The sequence below is a fragment of the Rhea americana genome, unplaced genomic scaffold, assembly GCF_003343005.1.
Source record: "Rhea americana isolate MKP2758 unplaced genomic scaffold, rheAme1 scaffold_134, whole genome shotgun sequence".
Lineage (NCBI taxonomy): Eukaryota > Metazoa > Chordata > Aves > Rheiformes > Rheidae > Rhea > Rhea americana.
In genome coordinates this window covers 1,613,202-1,637,881 of record NW_028185417.1, presented here as the reverse complement: position 1 = coordinate 1,637,881, position 24,680 = coordinate 1,613,202, and the positions used below count along the sequence as shown (strand labels likewise).

At 38.4% G+C, this 24,680-nt stretch overlaps 1 protein-coding gene across 1 annotated transcript in view; it reads right to left on the bottom strand.

The window, feature by feature from the left end:
• The window catches only part of ARID1B (AT-rich interaction domain 1B), a 337,486-nt gene that overhangs the window by 214,770 nt on the left and 98,036 nt on the right, over positions 1-24,680 (bottom strand). Inside the window, 1 exon segment of the mRNA XM_085297989.1 lies at positions 19,488-19,598. Coding sequence (XP_085154115.1) covers positions 19,488-19,598 — 111 coding nt within the window.

Genomic DNA, 24,680 nt, shown 5'->3' with positions numbered 1-24,680 from the left:
TTTCTAATCATGATTTTTGAAAAATCATGATTATGTATAAAAATAATTAAGATAGAAAACATTAACAGTCAAAATATTCCAGTGTTATCTTTCTCCAAACCAGTTCCAAAACAGTTTTGGTTTTCAAAAAATCTGAATTTCAAAATTCCTGTTCTTTTCCATAGGTCAACAGGCAAAGACATGAAAACCTCAACACACTYCTTCTGACTTGATTTTAGACTTCAGATAAGAGAATCTAAAAATGTCTTTCCTGCTGTACAGAATTATAAATATAYATTCCACTGACCAACCTTTCCCAAGGTAAAATGATGTTTTATAAAAAGTTTACTGAAGGGAAATCTGTAACAAAATACAACAGCACTTACTGATGTTCAGTGCCAGTTTAAGTAAATTAACTCTAGAGTAACTTACATAAAATATGCCTTATGTTCTGTACTCTGAGCAATCACATTCTAATTTAGGGTAACAGCTCCTTTTCTGAAGCTTAAAAGCAAACTTAACATAAAAAAAGATAAATCAGTATTGCCTTTTAATTTAATAAGTGAATGAAATTACAACACTATGGGGGGGAAAAGAACACACAAAAAAATCACCAAACCAACCACACTGCATACAACCTATTTCTGAAAGGACACATCAAACCAAAATGACAGTACTGTATAACTGTCATTAGCTTCAGAAACGAAGTATTTAGGAGTAATTTCAGTTTTTAATATATTACCTTAAATTATGGCATATGTAAAAACAATATATACAGAAATGTAGTTTGGAAAAGATTAAGAGATTATTTTAGAAGTAAATCACTCCATAAATAAAGCACAAAGGGAACACAGCATCATTCAGGAACGGACATCTGTCACCCAAGCAGATACCACATCACACATTCACAGCTTAATTCTGCAAGTGGAAAAACAAGACTTAACACATAAAAACCTATATGCCTTAGATTTATTTTTAAATTTCTAGTTACCATAAATATCCAGACACCACTGCAATTATAAACATTACATACAGAGGAAATGGAAAGGAATAAAATTAAAGAAAAATAGAAGAAAAGGCACATGGAGTTGGAAAAATCCAGCCCTATCCTAAGTAGTTGCAGTACTGCTTTTCTTTCAGTGGGGGAGGGAAYGAAGAGGGAAGAGAAGTCACATTCAATGTCATCTTGACAGCGACCTCTTATTCAAAAACTATTATTTTTCCATCTTGAATAAGAGAGAAGCAAGTGCTCTTCATAATCACATAAATGACCTACCACTCTCTAAGTGCTCTCTCTTAGATCAACAAAGAGCTATCGGAAGCAGAAAGTATTACACACTACTCCCCTGTCGTCTCAATCCCAGCCCTAGCCGCAGTTCAACCTTACCAGAAGAGAAACCTTGAAAGGCCAAAAGCTTTAGGATATGCACTTAGCAGACTATTTTCCTCCTCATAGCAATCCTCTCAGAATTTTGCAGAGTTAAAATGGTAAAGAAACAGAAAGTTAAAAGAGAGAGGAAGAGAGGGGAAGGGTGATGGCAGTTAACTTTTATTTTTCTACACAAAAGAAGCAAATGGCTTTAAATTGGCATTTAAGAAGGGTGGGAGAAAAAAAAAAGAACAGTCATCCTTGGGGCAGACTAATGCCGAATTTTAGATGACCCTTGCAACTAACTAACCTAACGTAAAAGTTCTTTTTGCAAGGGACTTCCCACCAGTAAGTAAGCTAACACACTCCCTCTCCCCCTCTCTCAGCAGAAAGTCCCAAGAGCTCATGCTATGACTGGACAGTTAATGACAATTATAATGATCCTTATACCAAATGAAGAGTTGTTTTTTGGGAGGTTGTTTGGTTTTTCTTTTTTTTCAGGGAGGATGACATGAGAAATCACACTCATTTAACTGTCTGCAGTTCTTTACCTATAATGAAACAGTACAAATGAAAACAAAAGGGAGGAAAAAAAGGAATTTTGGACACTATTATATTAGCAAACATAATGCTATCTCCCAGAAATGCTTTGCTGTTATGTTGAAATCCAACTGTAAATTAAATTAATTCAATAAAAACAAGGATGTGGCGCACAGAGTGAATTAGCAAGTCAGAATTCCAGCTAACTTAGGAGATAGAGGTTGGGGAGTAACTACATTTCAAATGTCTTGCCCATTTTAAGTGTTGTTCTCCCTTCTTACTGCAACAATACCAAGCCTATGAAGAACAACAGAATGATCACAGACTGCAGAAAAATTTGACATTCTCCTATGGTGCTTCAGAGCTTTAGTCAACAGTAATGAAGACCTACCTTTACCATCCAGCTAGTCTGTCTGAAATAGATTGCAAGAAGTTCCATCCATCCATCCAAATCAGCCCAAAGGTGCCAAAACAAACTATTTCCAGTAGTTGCATTTGCTGGAAATCCTCTCAAACAAAATGGGCAAACCACAGCTGAGAAACAGCGTTTTTTGAAATGTTCAGTGTTCACAGGGCTGCAGTGTACTTCTTGTACAGAGAGCCGGGGAATATACAAGACCATGGCAAGCACTAACGTAGCTCAGAGCTCCTCCAAAACCTGAAGTCATAAATTCACCTCCACCACTATCACAAAGCAAAAGGGATCAAGTGTGTGTTATCAATAGGAGGAACCAACAGGCCATAATGCTTTCTTCTATTTCTACCACAAGAGAGTAAAATAAGCCACAGAAGAAAAGCAAACATAAAAAAAACTCTAAAAGATTCTGACCTTTTCTCCATACTCCTTCTCGCTCATCTTTTTTTTTTTTTTTTTTAAAACTTCTCTAAAATTTTTTCTCTATAGCTAACTGCAGATTGCTACTGAAAAGTGCATGATTGTATTCGCTTTAACCTATTGCTGTCTCAATGGATACACCATGTTTGGAGTTCTCCCTGCTGCCATCCCCCCCAAGCTAGTAGGCCAAAAACAGTGATAGAATACAACATGTCACTAATATAGTAATATTGCAAAAGATTCCAATTCGTAAAAATTAGACTCTCACATTATTTCACTTCAAGGTATTCTTGTATATTCTTCTCCGCTATGCTTTGTTTCAGAGTCTCAAGTACACAAACAGTAAAAGCCAGGACTTCCTCAGTAAAAGAACATTACAGGCCCAGGAGCTTCCATTCACTTGCCTTTTCACAGGAACATTATGTTGCTCAAGCACAATAATCCTTTTCACGTCCAACATTTCAATTCCTTACTTTGGAAGAGCTCAAGAACATATTCATAAGCTGTAGATGAAAAGAACTTCCTGTGAACTTCAGATTTCATCCAATGCATGAAGTAATAAKCAATTGCTCAAATTACTAGATAATTTTTAACTTTTTACGGTATGCAATCTCAGGATATGGTACTCAAGTTTTCCAAAAATCAAGAACCACATACTTTGAAACAATGTGCTCTCAAATAAGGAATGAATATTTTTACACAGACCTTACTTTCTGCTGATAACATGACAAGAATTTTTTCAAAAAAAATTTAAAAGTATTAGCTGAGGTGTTTTAAAAGACAGGAGACTTGATCTAATAAGAATACCAGAACGCAGTGACAATCAGCTAAAGACTATGAGGAAATACAAATCCTGATCTCAAGACTTAAACAAGAAACTTCCTCACAGACCATAAGCTAATTGGGTATATTTTTTCCCACTTTATTACTGTCAGCAGAGCTGGAAGCTAAGGAGTCTGAATACAGATACTGAAAATATCTGCAAATATATGTAATACTGGCTTTCTAAAGGTATTTTTCTTCATTTAAGTATATTTGCAAATGTAGTGTTTTTAGCAAGACTTCTACCTGTGTTGTAGAATGTGATTCTAGCTCAGCAGATTGGTACACACATTAAAAGTGAGAATTGTATTTGTTGATCATTTGCTGATCAAGTACATACAGCTACAGGTTTATACAGACCCTATCTGAAGGAAAGGGCTCAAAACAAACTTTTATGCAGAGGAACAGGGTAACAATGGGATAGAATGAACAGAGGAATTAATAGGTCTGGTCCAAAGTACACTGAAATCAGTGAAAAGACTGATTTCAACAAATTTGAACTGGTCACAGAGAAAGGAAAAAAGCCAAGAGAAGTTTRCACCAGTTTGGGGCTACTATAATTGCTGTTCGTTGACTGAGTTAAAAATAATTTCCAGTACAGAAAAGGTGTTACTCATGTTTAAACATGAGTCTGGATTTTGCTTCCACAAGGTAGTTCTCTTTTAAATAGGCTTTCTAGTCTTTGCTTTTCATAYTGATATTGTCCACAAACAATCAATACTGCTTGACTCCCATGGAAAAAACTAATAGAATATTCACAGCCTTTTCATCTTTCATCTCCTATGCATTCTTCTGTACTATGCATTATTATAGATAAAGCTGTATTTTTTTAGTTAGCTCATTTTATATAAATTGCCATAGTTCTGTGAAGTCAAGAGAGATATGATAACTTGCATCAGCAAAAGGCTTAACTAAAAGATGTAAGAAAACAGAGAAAGTGAATATATTAGGAACTCTGGAAAAATCTGAGATGGGAATAATTTTAGGTTGTTCAGAATACTGCAAATATAGAGCTAAGAAGTACATTGAGTACCTAAATAATTAAAGTTTATCCTCTTTATTGAAACAGTCCATGTTTGAGAATTTGTATGAGTTTTAATGTTTAATTAAGGGATTTAAACATTGTTTTAAGTGAAAGCTCTATGCAACCTTAACTATGGACCCACTAGGTCACCTCCATAATATATTCGTGTTGGGAGATCCAGGACCTGGCTTTTATAGAAGTCTTTTACTACAAACACACAGTTCAAATATCAGTCACAAGCACATGAAAAATCAATTTACAGGGATATGAAAAAATAAATGTTCCAGGAGATAGGATATGTTAATGAAAATTAGTATAGTGTGCTTGCTTTTGTCCATGTACAGGTTCTAGTTTCACATGCAGTGACTKCTGAGACATGTTTACTTAGTGATTAGGGGGAAGGGAGAAAAGATTAAGAAGCAGCTAAAGAGAGCGCTGTGCAGAAGATAAAGATATGCCAATTTTATAAGCAATTAATAAATTCTTATTAATGGAATTATGTTTTAATGTAATTTTCTCAAAATTTGCTAATTTAAGGAGAACAAAACTCAAAGCATGAAACTGATATCCATAAAAGCAGGAAAGAAGAGTAAACCTCTAGTTTAGCTCATTTAATATATGCAGTTGTACTATACAATATTCACACCTGAAGCATCTGTGATATCTTACTAAAGGAAAGTTGACTGACCTGCAACCTTTCCTGGTTTTCCCCCTTTTTTTAATTAAAAAACCCAATTTTTTAAATTGCACATATAAAARAAAAACTTTTAAAAATATATGCTATTGCCAAGTTCACCAGCAGGACACCAGATTAATTCCAGGCTGGGCTGCAACACTACCTGCAACTGCCATTGGCCAAGAGTAGAGAAAGGCCTTCTACTGGTCTCAGGAGATCAGAGAGTTAGGTTCATTATCCATCTTTCATCTATCCCAGGGCCTCTCCGAGGCCAACACTATTTACTGAAGGCACCTGTCAGAGTCACACGCATGAGCATTTGTGTACCTGAACAAACACACGGCTCTGAGGCTCGCAGAGCAGAGATGAGCTGGTGGAGAGCAGAAGCTCTTCACATGCATCCTCCCAGCTCAATGACCTGGGCACAGTCCAGCTAGGTAGGTGAAAAAAATTTAAGAGTTTCAATTCATTTTCCCGAAGCTAAACGTTCATCTCACAAGAGACACCATCCACATCAATATGACCACACAACAGCAATAACAGAAGGACAAAAATTGAGAAACACTTGAGAAATAGCTGCACTTTTCCTGCAATGTCCTGAGAGGCCAGGGCAGAGGCGTTTGGGAGAGCTGGATCTGTGACAGATGCAGAAGGACAAATTGAGGCCTTCAAGGTGCCAGTTAAACACCGCTCAATAATAACAAATTCACAATTCAAAAAGATGAGAAATCATGAATTCCAGGTTGGCTTGCTAGTCTCCAAGTTTTTATACAGAGACTATTTGTGTCTGCAGGGATGACTGAATCCCTGTATCTACAGCACTTGACTGCATTTGGATATATTCCTCCTAGTAGACATTAAAACAAAAGCTGTATTTTAGAGCTCTGGAAAAGCGAAACATAGCCTGCAGCTTGTATTTATAATAGTATCTCCACATATCTGGATGGGCCTCACTGGCCTTATGTTGAAGAGGAAAGTCCTGGGGACGTGATATGAACCCCTGCCAYCGTTCTGGATCTTTTGGTTCCCAGTTCTTCAGCCATGAGGTGCGTCTCCTCTGAAGACTGCTAACAAAACTCTACAGATAGGGAGGACGACATGGAAATGCAAAGGGGGAAAAGCAAAAAATGGACATTTAAATCAAAATATAAGACAATGTACTTCCTTGACTTCGACCTTTCGCAGCTAYGTCAAAGCTCACATGTGCTTACTTATCTGTTTGAATTAAACGACAAAAATCTGCACAGCTTGCAGAATGCTTAAAAAAATACAGAATCTTTTTTTTTTAAGGGCTCTTCCAGTTTTTAAATAAGAGCAGTCAGAACTGTTCAAGGCTTCACTCTAAGTTTTGCAGACAAGATCAAGAAAAGAAAGGGTTAAGGCCTGAAAAATAAAAGAGCAACAGAGCAAATCTGACTACATGTTTGAAAAAGCCTATAAAATGTTACAAGCAAAACAGGAAAGCTTGTGTTAATAATGCATAAACCAAAGGAGGGGGAGGAAAAAAAAAGGAAAAAAGAAAAAAGAAAGGCTACCCATTTAATGGAATAATGCTTTTATCTTTGCAGTTAAAATGAAATAAACCGTGACTATTAATCTAGTAAGAGCATGTAAAAACGTAATTTTTTAAAACATTTTCTAAAAGGGGATAGTTCCGTAACCACTCCGAAGGAAGGNAGAAAAGAAAAGAAAAAATATCCCAAGGCCTTGTGTACAGCAGCGCTCGAACGCGAAATACCAATCTGCTCTCGGYGGAGGCCATCACCCGCCCCGTCCCCATGGCAACGCTAACAGTGTGACTGACTTCAAAGACAAAGATGTAATTTCAGACTTCCAGCAGCCAGAGGGAGTGGTAAGAGTATGCTACCCAGGCGGCGTCAGCTGATGATAAATTATAAAAATACCCAGGAAGGTTATGAGGCGGCCCGTGCCGCGGCGGCCCTCCGTCCCGGGGCGGGGGGAGCAACGCGGCGTGAGCCCCGCCGAGGCTGAGGCCGAGGCCGGGGCCGAGGCCGGGTCAGAGCAGAGCCGGGCAGCGCGAGCGAGCAAAGCCTCCTGCCCGCCTCGATCTCCTCCCCCGGCAAGGGCAAAAATAGCTGGCGCCCTTCTCCCGGTTCCCGGTTCGAGGCGGGCGGCTGCAGCGCGGCGCGGACCTTCCCGCGGACGCGCTGCACCACCTCTGCGGCTGCTGCCTCTCCGCCCGCCGGAAAGGGCGCCGCGGCCCTACCCGCTGCTCGGCAGGAGAGGCCTGAGCCCCCTGAAACGACATGCTGGGCGTCTTCAATCGCGGGGCAGTTCTGACCCTCCCCCCAAAAAAATTTTTTTTGAGTTTATTTTATTTTTTAATTAAAAAGAGTAAGGATCGCTGCAAGATTGATTCTGCGGAGACAGGGAAGCAGGGAAGGAGCGAGCTCACTTTTAAATTTTGCCACCGTATGGATTCCAGCAATAAACAGTAACAATAAAACAGAAAAACAGATTAACTTAGCTAATATACACTGTTGTCTCATCAATATGCTCTTATTAAGCATGATAAAAATATGCACTTAAAAATCAATCTGTAGAGCTGGCCTTGTAGTCTAGTGATAGCACAGTATGATGCCCAGGAAGCCAAAAATCCAAGCTCACATGCATTTTTTTTTTTTTGATCTGCTTCACCAAGTCCTCAGAAAGGAGTGCAATTCTTCTTCTAGGTGCCATGTTCCCTACAGAATCACGGCCTTGTATCTAAACCAAGATAAGAGGAATATACTCCCTTTCAGTTTAGCATAGTTGGGTTACCCTATGAACCCTTTTTAGAGGGGAGACAGAGGGATTTGCAGAACAGACGTAACCTAGAACAACCCAGCACCTCAAAGCTTTCTTTTTTTATATATATGCACACCTATATACAGCCTAAATGGCATTACAACTGTAACTTGGCTATTATCCAGTTTAGAAGAAACCTAACCCAATTTCTTGCAGAAATTCAGACACTTGGGCTCCTTTTGGAGGAGTCGTGTATTATAAGCTTCAGTATCTGTATCAGAAAGGCACCTTCTCATTTGATAGGGCACTACAGTGTTCAAAGTGACTTAAAACCTGTATAACGTAATACAAAATATACTAGTTGGCCAACGTGCCACCCTGTGCCACTGAGTCACAGTTTCCCAGTACAAGATCCAACACAGGCCAGAACTTGCTGTTAGGTGTTATCACTCACCCTGGCAAGACTGGGACACACACGCTGTTCACAAGCATGAGCTGGACCCTATGATCCTGGATCTACAACCCCAGACTGAACTTGGAAGAACATTAGCAGCCCAATCTGTACTTGACTAAGCACGAATGCACACGCTTTGTGGCAAGAGGGCTATGAAATCCAGCTTTCGACAAAACTGAGTCCATGCCATCATTTAACAAGCATGAATCAGGATCTGTGAGAAATTCAAATACACATAGAAGGCTATACAGAAAGTCTTTCAAATTGCTGGAAAAGTAATCCTTTTTAAAGTGAAAAAATCTAAGTATCATGAGAGAGATTTGTTTTTTTTCTTTTTTTAAATAAACTATTTAAAAACCTCTTTGCATAGCTGATCTCATGTTTTGTTTCTCAATTACATTTTCCTTTGATGTGGGTAGTGGAAAAGAAAGACGTCATTCTATAGGTCCTTTATTTGTGCTTTGAACCTGTAGTTTCATTGTACATTGGAAGTGATGAAGATACTTCTTCCTTTGAGTGGCTAGTTGACTGTAGTCCTCTGATCACATCTCCATAGAAATGGAGGCCAAGCAATCACAATTATTATACAGCAGCTGAAAGTTTGTTTTCTCTGGCAAAAATAATGTAAAAATTTTACAAGATTGACTTCAATCTGACCTATACTACTCTGAAAACAGCCGTTAAAAATCAGGTACTAGAAATCACTAGTTTTCTTTCTTTCTTTCTTTCTTTCTTGTATTTTTTTTGACAGTTCCTTCTTCTATAGAGTCTATAGTCTAGCTAGCAAAAAAATATGAATTTAAAGTGTATATATGTATGAGTACATGCATGTGTGCATTTCTCAACATTTTAGAGGATCTGACATTTGGCCTCTGCTTGTTTGCAGACAAGGAACAATTCTCTAGGTAGGCAGTGCCCCCCTCTCACACCAAGCCGAGACACTGTCTGAGCACTGTACCAGCCATCTCGCCAGAAGCAGCCAAAGACTTCTGGAGGAAAAAAAAAAAATCTATACTTTGTCATAGCTCAGAGTAACAACAAAAAGGCTTTTACTATGATTACCAACAAAGAATCAAGTAATTCAAAAAAAACACTAGTAGTGTGTGCATACAGTCATCTTACTTCAGAAGAAGACAAGCAAAATACAGGACAGAAACGAAGATGGAGGGAAAACTGACTGTGAGAGAATTTAAATGAGGCTACAACTGTGAGATGTCACTTACAATAACTGGGGAAAAAAAGCTAAAATTTTTAGTCTTTTTTTCAATAAATCTTCTGTGCAATGCTAAAGAACTGCACTGAAAATTGCACGAAACAACCTTACGCTTTTCCTACTTTACCATAGGCTCCTAATGAAACAATACATAAACAAACAAGATGGAAAAATTAGGCTTGTATGAAGTTTTCATTGTGTTATTATTAACACCTTGACATAGCTTATATATTAAGTAAGTGAAAGAGAATCTGGAGTGTTTCTTTTATCTCCACTGTTGCATCATACTAAAAAGCAGTAAGCTTCTCAGTTCACCACAAAAGTCTAAAATCAAAAGATAACATTTTGCACTAAGCTATATCCTGTGCAACAATGATTTAGTTCACTAGGGTGGTACTTAATGCATGCACAATATTATACACCCATATAATTTTGCAAAGTTATTTTGATTTTAACAAGTTGGTCAAAAAAATCTTGGACCATTTTCCATTACTTTATTCCCACACTTCTTGAAAAACAAGTATTGGCCTCTGTATAGTTTGCAGTTTAATAAACAAAAATAATATTTTAAATCTTTTTCATTACTTTTTCTGTAAATCACTGGTGAAATTAAGCATCTACAACACTATAAATGCATATATGCAAGTGTACACTTATGATGCTACAACATGAAGTAAGCTTTGTCCTCTTAACCAAGTTTACTACTGTATATTCTGCAAAAGTTACTCAAAGGTTACAGCTGCATAATATATTACTACATAAAATCAGATAAATACATACTCTCATGTATGTTTAAGTTTATGCATCTTCCCCAAATATTCAAAAGTTCAATAATATGGTGAAAGATACACTATTAAATTAATTCCCATGTTGGAGGGGAGGGAGAGGAAATCAACACATTCAGTTACACATTCATGCCACTTAAGTATGATGTGAAATAAAGAATGGCATGTTTTCCTATATTAGTGCAATTATTCAAATTTGTCTCAAAATTCAGGTCATAATACAAATTTAATACAATAATTCTCATTCCGCAGGTTAAGAAATTTAAAAGGGTCATCTGCAACTGTTTGCATGGAAGGAAAGATATCGAAAACCTAAACACTGGGAACTGAAAGTTGCCTTTTCCTGAAGTTACCAGCTTTTATATCCTGATTTCAATACACTACAGTGCTTCATCCCCTCCACCATCCCTTAAATTACATTGCCAATTCAAACAGCACCCTCTTTATAAAGTTCTCTGGAACTGGAGCTACCTTTTGAAATGGCACAAATAATCTGTATGAAATTAAGAAAAACTGCAGTGAGTTAAAGTATAGTGCTTTCCAAAGATAACCACAAGGAGGGAAAAAAAACCTCAAAACAACCCAAAACCCACTTTATTGTGTGCATGTGCATGTGTGTATAATTAAATTGATAAAGGTAGCCTATTTAGCAACATGTAACATACTGCAGAAGTATTTTTTGCCTACACCACAATATAACATAGATACAATAAAGGCCACTGTTCTTAAAGGGAAGGCTTCAGAGCCAACACAACATACATGGCTCCAGCAAAGGAAGGAAGGTTTCAGAAAATTAAACATAACAAAAGGCTTCGGATTTCAAGAAAACAAATTTGAGTGAAATTTAAACACCTGTTTTAAGCTTCAGAAAAATAACATGAATAGTCTCACACACTACAGGACTCGGATACTTTACTGGAAGTCTTAAGTACTACTACAGGACATATAAAACACATGACAAACGCTGAGCCTTTGCACTATGGTGGCACCTGGAATCCCTAGCAATTACGGATACGCCATAAACAATCAGAGAAAAGCACTGTGAAACCGGCCCTCGCCTCATGCTATTAGCCATGACTGCGCAAACATCCGCTTACACAGAAACAGTAAATTTAATAGGACCACTCATAAGCGAGCTACAGATCAAAGACCGGTAACGTTTTTCTGAATGAAGGTGGTAACAACAGCACCAGAAGCCAACATATTCCCAAACAAACAGGAATAGATGGTGGAAGAAAAGGAAAAAGCATCACTGTTCGACTTCAGATGCTGCTGGTCAGACTGCGTTATGGTGCTTAGTCAAGGTTGTGAAGCTGAGGTCATACTTCAGAAGGGCTGGCAAACACAGGTAAAGGAGTCGCTCCATATTAAAAAAAAAAAAAGAAAAAGAAAAAAAAAAAAAAAAAAAAGCAGCAGCAGCTACCTTACTGGAATACTTGTGGTAAAAATAAAAGAAAACATTCACAGTGTCTCATGTACTTCCTGAAATGGTATTCAAGTGAGTAACACTCTTTTGCCTTACTTTGTGTGGTAATCCCAATGTTCGTACAGGCATGAACAAAGATATGCTCTGGTGACTCTACGAAGCTTCGGAATTTGTAATGTTATCAATTCAAAATTTGCAAATAACCAAATAGGTGAGACATGCCTGCATTTATACCCACTATATGTATTGTGCACACGTTGTGCCAACACACACATACACATACACACACAACCCCAGCCTTCGAGAAAAACCAGAAGAAAACCAGCCATCCTAGATTCCCAAATCCATAACCTAAAGGCATTGGCTGGAAAATTTAGGCAGATTAAAAGGATGGTTAAAGCAGTTACAGGTACATCTGAGCCAAGTATGAAGAGACCCCTGAACTGCTATAGCTAAGGGCCCTGCACATTATAGTAACCTTGCACTGCTTACGGCTTACCTCTGTATTTCAGGTTGCAAGCTGTGGCAGTTCAGGGGCTACTGCAGGCGCAGTTCAGTTGCCCCCACTGTGGGGGCAGCAACCTCTGAGGAGGCTAAGCCACTAGTACTTGAATACTCCACATAGATCCACACTGACCTATTTAAATAAAAGTTTTTGAAGCATTAACTGTTTCTGAGCTCTATAATCCCTTACCAGTTTTCTCACACAAATTTAATCTAGGGGGTCAGATCAAATTTTCTCAGGTCTAACTAGATTTTCTCATTTCCTTACAGACACTAGTAATTTAGGTACTACAAGGATATTGTGAAAATTGTAAATATACATATTTTGAAAATGGAAAACAATGTCATAGCTACGTATCTTTTTTTTTTTTTTTACTTCAATGACAGTCATAACACTACATTTTAAATAAATATTTTCATTTTTAAGCAAAAGCAAGCAGTCCTGTAAAGCACAAAAYACAAATGAATAACAGCATCATCATCTCTTCACATTACACAGTTTAACAGTAAGAAATGCCAGCTTCAAGAACCAACATTTCTGGTTTTAGGGTTTAAATTCACTCCTATGCACACAGCATACGCTCTGGGCTGCTCTGCACAACGTAAATTGTACTTTTGCCCCAAAGCAGCACTTAAACTGAATTTAAATGTGGATTCTCTATAAAGGAATCAATTTAAATCACACACATGAAGTCCTGGCTCCACAGAAACCAAGTGTAGGATCTTCATGGACATTCAGTGGGCCAGAATTTTAAATGACACAAGCGCATATGAAGTGTAAATTCACATCCAGATAATACTACCAATTTCAGCGGGGCTGCAATGACTTGCACTGGATGTGACCCAGTGCTCTGACCTAGGCCAGGACCCATGCAGGTGGCCACATCCAGAACCCCTGTTAGGATCAGAAACAGTTACACCTGATTTCTGTACACACATATTGTATGAAATGTGTTCCAGCTATGGTTTATTGTGGGGAATAGCAAGAGGAAAAACCAACTAGCAACTGCATTTGATTGGGAATTACATTGACTTGGGAAAAAAATAGCAACTTTTTCCAATTCTATGCATAATGGCTAAGAAAAGCATTTGCAAAAGCTTAGTCACTTCTTTGCAACTTAAAGCTTTTTTCCTTTTATTCTAGGCTTAAACAAAGTTCAGTGGGGCATCAAACTGCCTCGGTTTTAAATTACAGTCTGTACTTTAAAATAGAATGCATGCACCACATGTTCCTGAAGCTAGAGGGTGGGAGTGTTATTCACTGAAAATTGAAGGCTTGTTGAGTCAATAATCTTCTTTCACAGAGTAACAATTTTCAGCTAAAATTTCTTGACCCAAACAAAGGAAAACAAGATCATTCAGTTATTTTACAACATTGCAGGAAAAAGAAAGGAAAGTGGGAAAGAGACACACCAGTCTTATCCTGCTTGATGTAAAAACAATGGAAAATTTAATTCACAAGTATTACATGTTCACATTTCTTTCTTCTTTGTGCGTTAACATATCTCCAGTTATTTTCAGAGGGAGACATGAATAAAGTAAATCACTATAGGACAAAATTGCTACTATGTACTATCTATGTATCTATCAATTGCCACCTACATTCTCCTGCCACTAGGAAGAATCCATTTACTGATTTTTTTTTTCTTCCTCCTTTCTCAAGTCAGAAAAAATATCCTGGATTTTTTAAATGTCACTTGAATTTGGATCAAGTTTTCTAATTTGCATACCTGCAAAAATTCCAATTTGGACTACAAAATAGAAGGATTACTGCACCAACTCTCCTCTACTACCAATCTTTCCTTACCAGCAGGGTTACAGTGGTAATTAATATTTATATTATAGTAGAGCCCACAACTCTGATCATGATTAGGGCTTACTGAACTAAGCTCTGTATAAATATCACCAGAGTCTCCAGCTCCAGTAGTTTAACCTCTGAGAAAAGAAAAATAGGCATCTCCTACCAACTTTTAACTACTGTTTCTCAAATTATATTGGAAGTTATTTTTCTGGTCTATTAAGACTTCAGCCATTGAATACATTTGTTCAGGAAGAAGACTTACTAGAGACAACTTTCCAAACTACTTAATACTCTAAGATAGGCAGGGAAAGCAGATTCCCAAACCATTCCATGTATTTTCTCACAGCTAGCACTTATCAAGCCATGCATCTGAAATGATGTTGTTCCATGAGCCAAGTATATCTAGTTTTGTATTTATAGTTCACCACTAGTTTTCCACTGACATCTTCTGAAATCTAATTTAGAACTCTTCTATAATAAAAAGTGTGTTGACCAGAGGCATGCCGATCCCGCACTCTAAACATCCTTCAGAGGCTCGCTAAAATAGGTAGAACAGATCTGCAAAATGGTTAATAAGAACAGGAAGGGTCACTACTGTACTGTTTTCCACACTACCAAGCATAATGGAACACGGCTACTAATACCTCAAAAATTTCATCTGTCTAAACAATGGTACATATTATTTGAGTCCCACCTTACTATAGACATTGTAGAATCCACATTAAACATCACAGGTCACTGTAATGCATAAGGCATAACTAGTAGTCTACCTCCATTGCTAGCTATTATTTTATTTTCTGCAAAAATTGTTCTGCTTCCATGAAGAAACACAGTGAATAAGTGAGATTGCAGAATTAATCCATGAACACAGAGCTCAGAGTGACCTAGTAAAGCAATGATTCCCTCAATTCAAGATTTAACCTTTCCTCACTGGCATCATACGACCTCCACACAATATGATATCTGAGCTAACTTACAGGACTAGGGCTATGATTTCACAACAGTTTACATCCATCTAAATCAGGGCTGCCATAAGCCTACCACCCCTGCTGCCTCCAGCCATGCATTCCCAAGCATCCGTGCTAGCACTCACTGACCCCTCAGTGAAACAGCTATGGGGTGTAAGTTGGCAAAAAACTCTTACCTTACCAAAAAAGTGAATTGCCTTCTGTCAGTTTAGGGCTTTGTGACACTGTGGGGTCAGGCTAAAAACACAGATGTGTTTGGTCACCATGTCTTAGCTGACAGGTGACAGCAAATTAAGCCACTCTAAGGAGATCACATAGTCTTTAGGATGGGCCTTAAAAAAAAAGGGGGTGGGGGGGGAAGAGTGAGAGAGAGAGAGAGAGAGAGAGAGAGAGAGAGAGAGAGAGCGAGCATCAGAGCTGCTGCAGTCTCACTGTCCTCTCTCCTATAGCCATTGCTTCCCTTCTTCTCCTTTGCTCTTCCACCGATGCTCAGGCAACTACACAGTGATCCAGTCAAAAACTAACCCAGAAATAAAAAGGGCAATCATTTCTCAGCCAGCTCAGTTCCCTGAATCAACTCTGCTGGCCAGTCACGGGAGCGACAGTGGAAGAGGTGGGCTGGCATGGCCAGCACGCCGCGGGGTGCACAGCACCACTGCAGCGACTCAAGCAGTCATGGAACTTCACCAGGGGGTGCAACATGGACGAATTAGCAGAAACATTAGCAGAAACCACTGCTTGAAAGGCAGGGCAACCCTGGCTAAGCCATTTGACCTCACACCTCAAACAAGCACACTTGACACCAGGCAAGAAAGTCCTTATTAAAAAAGTAAAGTAATTCCAATGCCTATATCTGAAATGACTTTCATGTTGACGGCAAGAGAAGAAATTAAATTCTTCTGTGTTGTCTGCTCTTTGTCCTGTTAACCCAATCCAATGTGAACATTTATAAAATTACTCATTAAAGGTAAAATAAAGTATTAGTCTTCACAGACACACAGAGTCTGCTGCTGACTTAAGCTCCTTTACTGCAACAACGAATTTGCAGATTTATCATTTGGAAGCTTTTTCTGTAAGACTGCTCTACTTTTCCAACAATAGCAGAAATGAGTATGTTGCCATTATCCCCTGAATCTCAGTAAATACATTTGGTAGTAGCTGTTCTCCAGATACTTTCATTCAGGCTTCTCACCCTTCTTTTCCTTATCCCTAACAAGAAACAGTTTCTGTTTATGACTTCCTTTCCTTCGCAGAGTACCAAATACCCATGTTTTCTCAAAAGCTTGAGATTTCCTTCTAATTGTGACCGCAACAAAAGTGTTCAGAGCACTGTTCTATGTAACGTTTCATTTGGGCCCTCAATGACTCCACATGGTCAAAGACCTCCAGGTCAGACCCTCCAGATATCAGAGCACTTAGGACGAAGGAAAGCAAGCATTGTATGGAACCTGACAGCCCATTAGAAGTGGCTAATAAAGCCATATTTTGTTTGTAGCCATTTGTTACCAACCCACATTACAAATTTGTCTGCTTTGAACTTTATGGGAACATTCATGTCGGGACTTTTATATACAACGTGTGAAGGAAATGGAACAACTACCGAGCTGTTTAGCTGTGCTCACTATAACACAAACCTGCTGAAAACACTCTCCAAAAGGATGACACAAGTCAGCGTTCAGAGCTGCAGAAGGTGGCTAGCTCCTCTTCAAATCCATCACAAGAAAACTTTTCTACCTTTTTTTTTAAAGCCACAACAGAGAACATCATTCATTATTACACCTTCTTTGTTGTTTTTAGACGTTTGTAAGAGTTTGCTATGTAGCTGCTGTGATTTCACACACTGCCATTAAGAAACAAAAATAGAGCAGGCAAATTTCCAAAAACCAGAACATAATCGAACTTTATTAAAAACACAACACCACTGCTATCACTTCAAACTACAATATACAGTGAAGACTTGACCGTCTTCCCTCAAAAATAGCATTATAAGGTATTGTGAAAACAACTTTAAGCAGCTTAGATTTAGTATCCCAAAATGACTCTTTAACTAGGGATACTAAACGAGGGATAGTGATCACAGGTTTTCATAAGTAATCCAAAAATAAATATAGAACTAGGTTGTTCAAGGAAAAAAAAAATTTATATGTTCAAGCCATAGTTACTGCATATAGAACTATATGAAAGCATTTATCCAGAGGTCCCTTCCAACTTTACTGATTCTATGATTTATCATGCTCACCATACTTTGAATGTATGTGCTGTTCCTAAATTCCAAGGCACTTTACTTGAAATTAAGATGATGGGGAGTTTATTCACACTATGACAACAAACAACGTGGCCATATGTAGAGCTACGTCTCTTTTTAATTTTGATACACCCCCCCCCTCCATCCTAATACAAAATGAAAGCACCTCCCATTCCCCTCCCTATCCAAATACCAGAGTTTTTGAGTATATGAAGTGGTCTATGGATAGCTATCAAAGCTTTTCAGCATGAATAACGGCATTTAGGATCAACTTACAATTTAAGCTATGTGACCAAAATGGTTAACATTCACTGTTAATACCACCAACTTAGGCATAGCAAGAATAATAATGAGCTACTAAATATACCAAACACTTTGGGACATGGATAATACCCAATACCCCGTAGATACATGATGCTGGAGGTAGGGCAGAGGATGGATTAAAAGTAGGACAGTTGTTTAAGAAAAATCACAGGCAAATTACCAGACTATCAGTTGATAAGTAACTTCCTTATTTCCATCTACCCTGATATATACTGCTTATAAAAAACTGGGAGATAAAAAGGCCCTTTTAATATTGTTGTTTTTTAAGAAGTTATATGTTGCTAAAACAATTCAATGTCCACAYTTGCTAGTATTTTTATACGAATTGCCAATATTTGTTTTTGAGACCCGTTCAGGAAAATTGGTCCTTTAAGAAAAGATTTATTGAAAAATTTGTCAAATTAAAATTAGCTCAAAGCAAGTGGATAGCTGTTCTTACACCAGTTTCCACAGCTGCCCCTAGAACATACATACACTTACCTCAAACAGCATGTAAAGTATTTCTTGTATAGATAATGTCCTAGGTTCCAAACTTACAACTTTAAAAGGCTATGAAGATTTTCATTTCATGAAAGTTGTTTTCAAAAGAAGCTCCAAAGCATTTCTTACTACTATACCTATTAAGGTAATCCTGATTTCAGGAAGAAAAAAAAAAAAGAAAAAAAAGAAAGAAAGGAGGAGAACTGAATTTGAGTGAGGCACACGCTAAGCAGGATTGTCATCATATGAGACATTTTACATGGAGACTGCGAATTACTGGAAATCTTACAGACTGATTTTCAATACTTTTTCCCTTTTTAAGGGTTGGCAATATAGCATGTGCCAGAGGTAAAACATGCAATGAACTATAAAATTTCACAAATAACTTAGTTGATAAGATAAGCATACACAGGGATCCCTCTGCCAAATGGAAATGAAATACCTGTCCAGTGAATTACAGGAAATATCCAATAGGTTTATGATATATTATTCCAAGCAAAAGCTCACTTAGTTTAGRCATTTTCATCTTTAAAGTAGAACATATTCTAGCTGTTTTAAGTTCATGCTGTTTTACTACCAACAAACAAAAATCTCCCAAACAGAGGCATACAGAAACAAGGTCAAAGAGGACTTTTGTCTTTTTCTGTGAAGGCAGACCTTCAAAAACACAAGCAGCTGCAGTGTCTCTGCAAAGTAAATTAACATTGTGCTGTTTCCCCCACATCAGAATGCAGAGAGTTCAGAAAACTACGAAAGGTTGGTCCAAAATCATCATCTAATCAAAAGAACCATCCAAAGCATCACTGTCGTCATGATTACTACACTTCTGAATGTAGCAACAGACCATACCAGAACCAACATTTCAAACTCATTATCTGTGCTTGGGATTTTGAGCAAAAAAGTCATGGTGGCAGTGTTCTAAATCAAAACTTACTGAAACGCTTAGAAAAGGGACAGGAGTTAGAAAAGTCTCTTCATCATCAGATTGCTTTGTGGAAGTAAGGAATTCCTGAAGCTTAAAAAAAAAAATCCATTTCCTCTATGCAAATATACATGTGCACAAACACGAATGTGCATAAATAATGGTATTTTTGAACCAGTAAAAGTCTATGTAAGTAAAAATTCACTCTACAAGCTCTTTGTTGTTAATGTATTTTTAAAACCTGTTACTAACTTTGTTTAGTATTTCTCTTTCCAATATTTCTCACCTGCTCATCCTAGATGCAATAAAGTCCTACATTACACATTTTCGTTTTAGAAATACTATATTGTAATAGAAACATTAGCTTCTTACTGGTAAGCTCGATGGTCTTTCTTGCTGGATCAGATTCAAGTCTTCGTGGTTAGGCTTTCCTGGGGCCATAGGGGGTTGAGATCTGGTTCCATAGCCTTCCTGAGACATGTCCTGCAAAAACAGTTGCAATGGCATTACTAACCAGATTCAGCAGCTGCTGTTAAAACCACATCTCAGAAAGCTGAAGATACAACTGAGAACTGATCTTTTTCTCAAATCAGAAGTTTTTATTAGTTAAATCTTCTGGATCGACGTATCAGGCCCACACAGGTATGACTTGCACTGTTCATAAAGAACTCCAAACAGCACAGTGACATGGCTACAAGAAGCAGAGAAACATACCACTGTAACACAGACAGACAGACTAAGGAAAAATAAAGCTGTTAAATGACCTCCTTTTATTGTAAAAGAGTAGCAAACACAAAGTGGTCAAAACATTTATCAAATGCTTAGATATATTATCAAGCCTTTTGTCGAAATACTGAGCCAGGTGGAAGAACCCACCAGACTGGACTTGAAAATAAGACTGTAATCATGCTGTGTAATCAGACTCCAGTAACAACCCTGAATTTCCATCGCCACTACTGACACAACTTTCAAATGCAGGCTATCGGATTGGAGCAGAGAAAATGCTCGCTGCATCTCCTTGAAATCTATTGTGTCCCACTGCTTAGAAGAAAAGTATATTTGATCAGAAGTACCCTTCCAAAGCCTCTACCCGCAACCCAGGGATTTTCCTCCCTATACAAGCGTAAGCAATCTTACGTAAAATGTCCTGACACAACCCCCACCACACAGGAGCTTGGGGTGTGCGTTGGGGGAGACGCCGAAACTGCCTTCCCTCCCCTCCGATGTATCCCAAAACACAAACTTTACATTTATAGATACTTGCCCATTGCAAAGCCCTGGGGTCAGGCTTCACTTTTGCTACTATACTTCACATTAGGAGCTTCTACCCTAACTTCTTCAAGGAAAACAACAGAAAGCGAAATACCTACGTTAGCATGCATAACTGGCAGGGAAAGTGGAAGAACCAGTTTCTGACTGTTAGAAAAGATACTACACCTCAGAAGTTCTTCTTTGGTGTTTTTCAGTTGTTAATTCTCTTTCCACCACCACCACCCCCTTTTCCAAAAGCACCTACAAGTTTAATTTGCCCCAGCCATCCTCACACTTTCAGTTTTGATAAGCAACCACTGTAAGCGAGCGGGCATTTTTGGTGCGAGCGGATACAGCAAGCTCCCTGCCCCTCCTCCCGCAGGCTCGGAAACCTGCGGTGCTGCTGAGAAGGGCCCGGTCTTGCACTCAAGCGCCCGTATCAACCGATGTTATTGCCCATATACCGACTCCGCAAACCAGCTGCTTTGYGGCGCAGTGAAGCTTTCTGTCTCTGCTTTAGCACCGTGCTCTCTCTCTCTCTCAAGAGAGAGAGAGAAATTTGTCAACCACCACACCRTTTCCCTCCGGCCACTTGCATCGCTTTGGACTCTCCTGAATTGTTTTTGAACAGGTAGAGAAAATTCAGCGCGGCTGATAAAAYCGAGCCCAGCCAAGCCGGGACGATGCAAGTCCCCCGATAAACGGGCCTACGGGGAAGCCTGTGCCAAGCGAAGCCAAGGAGCACTGAAAAGGGCAGCACTTCAGCGTGGCTACCAGCAGAGGGTAACAATTCGGCTTAAGGGTGACAAAGGCTGATGGCTGAATGATTATTATCCCCTGTGACCCCCCTTCCTGCCCCCCCGGCCAGATTTCCACTTGTCACACAGCTCTCCTGCTGCGCACACCAGCAGGTTCCTGTGGATTAACAGGGAGGTTTAAAATCAACAAATGGCACAAGGCCGCCATTCAGCAGCCTTCACCCTCTTACAAAGGAGCAGAAAGGTGCAGGACAGCTGCACAATAGGCAAACAAATGAGCAAACCTCTGCTTTCTTTTTATTTAAAAACACACACGCACACTCGTGCGCATGCACACCATTTGCTGTCACTGCGCAGACATCTATAATAAACGAGCAACTGTAGATCTGAACTTCTAGTTCAGCATTCTGTTCACTAAACTAATTAAAAAATAAATAAATAAAAAAACAAACCAAACAAGAACCACTTGTTAAAACAAAACAAAACAAATACCAAAAGTGGTGGAGAATGATAAATGGAATATTCAATTTCGGAAACATCATTTTAGGAACACAATTATTCCTTTTTCCAAACAAACACTGCAGGATTAGGACATTTTTCCTGGGAAGAAAACACATTTCATATTTTGAAAAYGCAACAGCCGTTAATCCCTTACAAAGCACCAAGCATGGCTGTTCCCACACATTTGCAAGATTTTATTTGAAAGTTCTTTCCCTATGGAAGCTTCAGGGGGAAGAGGAGGGGGATGACAGCAAGCTTTTCCAGGAGAAATACTGCATGTTGAACAGAATTTCCTTTTAGCTGAGCGTATAAAGACTACAAATGCAACGTCTTTCCACATACTGAAGAGCACACGTAAAACCTGGAGGTGACATCCTTTGTCATTTTAGATGCACATTTTACATACAGCCCTCTTTTTGGACGACGGAGAAATCAAATCCATTTGCTCAATCCTGGCTTTGGTTTGGAAACAAGTCCTGCAGACATCCGTGACATTTATGAGGTGGATACCTGCGCACGCCAAACAGGACTGAGACCACATACTCTTTCTCATAGGTGCTGTAAAGCCATTAGGACACTTTGATCTCCAGGAACTTGGAAAGTGGCTCTTTAGAAGTGAAAGGATCGTTTTGCTCTTTGTAACTTTCAGGCACGGGAATCTCCCAGATGAAATATGTATGAGGTTGAGTGCGTGTAATTTAATGCATTTGGACATATGTACTGTCCAATAAAAACAATTCGTTTATATAATAAATATAATAATTATTAAATAATAGCATATTTCACCAAGAGGTTGGCTTCATAAGCAAAAATAGGGCTTAATATCATCTCTCACTGAAAAAGAGGAGAGGAAATACCTACTGTCTTTCTCCAGTTCTTCTATTTGTGTTAGATTTTTTTCTTTAACATAGAGCATGTTAAAGAATAGACAGAACAGATTTTGAAAGATAAGTAAGACATATGGAAAGACATATTAGAGTAAAGTGTATGCCACTGAAAAAAAAATACATGGAGCTGGCAATTCTCACTTTTGATTTTGAAAGTTCCTTATTCTTTCTAGCATCTAGGAATGGATTTATCAGGATTTTTATGAAGAGAGAGAAGGTACCACATGTTGTGCTACAGTTATGGCTGAGATGTCTCCCACTCATATTGGGGCTAAAACTTCTCAAGGGAAAAAGTTTTAAAATCTTTTCAAAAATTTTTTCCCTTTAACTCCCAATATCTTATTCATCTATGCCATCAGCTTTCAAAGGAAAGCTTATTATTATTTATTGTTTATGAATCACAGTAAAATCTTCCTCCAATAAAAGACAACTATGGGTGTATGAAAGAGAGAAATCCAGGGTTTTATAAACAGAAGGCTAAGAGTTTCCGCTCAGAACTTCCTAACTTGGCATACATCCAATCATATCATAGCTGTTATAGCACGACTGTCAACAAAGTTGTAAAATAACTAAAAGGAGGGTTTTCCCATCAGATTTAAGAAAAGGCATTTCGACAAATAATCAGCAAGTCATAAACAGGTGCCGCAAAATAGCTGAGGTTCAGATTGTTTTCAAAAAAATTACACTGTAAAACAGCTAGACAAAAATAAATGGAGTATGCCTACATATAAGCAGCCTAAAACTTGTATATTTGGATTTGCTGTTCAGAAGGCAATCAATATGCAATTACTATATTTAGGTAATAATGATAACCAATTGCTTATCATTCACAAAACCAAGATTGGTTTTTATTTACATCCTGTTCACATACATTTTTAGCTAGTTCTGCAAATTGTGGCATACATCGCTTAAATCTTGTGTAGGCTGCAAAGTATGGGAGGAAATGGAAGGATACATTCTTCCCTCTTATTTGGTGTTATTATATTCATTTTACCAATTTACAAAGTCTATAATGCTATCATTCCAAGACTGAAAGATATTTATTCCATAACACAGCAGTGTGGGATCTCACTAAGACAAAGGTTTTGAAACACAAATTGAGCCAATATAACAGTCTGCAAGAAAGCTGAAGATTCCTCCCTGCTGCAATTCTTGCAGTCAGACACTCCCCTCCTCTCTCCACCCTCCCCCTTTTTGTGCTGGCTCTTTCAGTTATTAGACCCCTCTGCAAAATGGTACAACTTAAAATTTGCCAGAAGACTAACCCTCTTCCCTAGCTTTCTTATGGATTATTGAACAATATTACTTAATGGAAGGGTTCAGTGAGCAAAAGGCAAAAACCCCTTTCTCCTTCCAGGGAAGGCAGCCACCAGACAGGCTTAGCCAAACAGTGGTCCAAGCTGATGACACTGCAACCACTCTGGAGCAGGGACAGGTAGGGAGTCTTTTACCTTTTGACACGCAAAGTTAATCAGTGTCGCACTTTCATTATGTAACTGAATGTAGCTTAAAACAGGTAAGTCTGTCCACATCTACATGCTCTCTGCAGAACTAGATGAATTTAACACTGACAATGCTCAAAATAATATAGAAGAAATACACGCTTGTTAAAAGTTCTGCTGAAGAAGATAAGATCTAATTATGAAATAGTTTAAATTATTTTCAACAGAAAAAGAAAGCATGGTGAAATCATTAATGTCTGGGGGAAACCACATTTAAAGAAGGGCTGGGTGAGAAATATCATTAAGGCTTCATCCACTTCTACTGCAGCATATTTCAGGGGGATAGCATGACCACCCAGGAAGATAAGTACTACAATGGCTACAAAGAAGAAAAATCATTTATGAAAGCATCATACTATACTTTAATTTGAAAAACTCATTAAAAACTATGTTAGTATCTTTGATTTAGTTGGTTGATCCTTAGAAGACTTTAAGTTTGAGAGCAGTGACTTCTATAGCAGTGTGACAACAGTAAAATTTGAAACAGACTTTTATTTTCCCCCCAGACCACTTCAGAATGGAGCTCAGCACTCAGTAAAACAGATGAGAGGAACATACAACCCTACAAGCAAGATTATTTCACTCATCTCAGAAAGGATACTATGAAGAGAAAGACAGCAAGTGATATGCTAGTGGCTATACAAAAACCTTCCCTGTTATCACTTA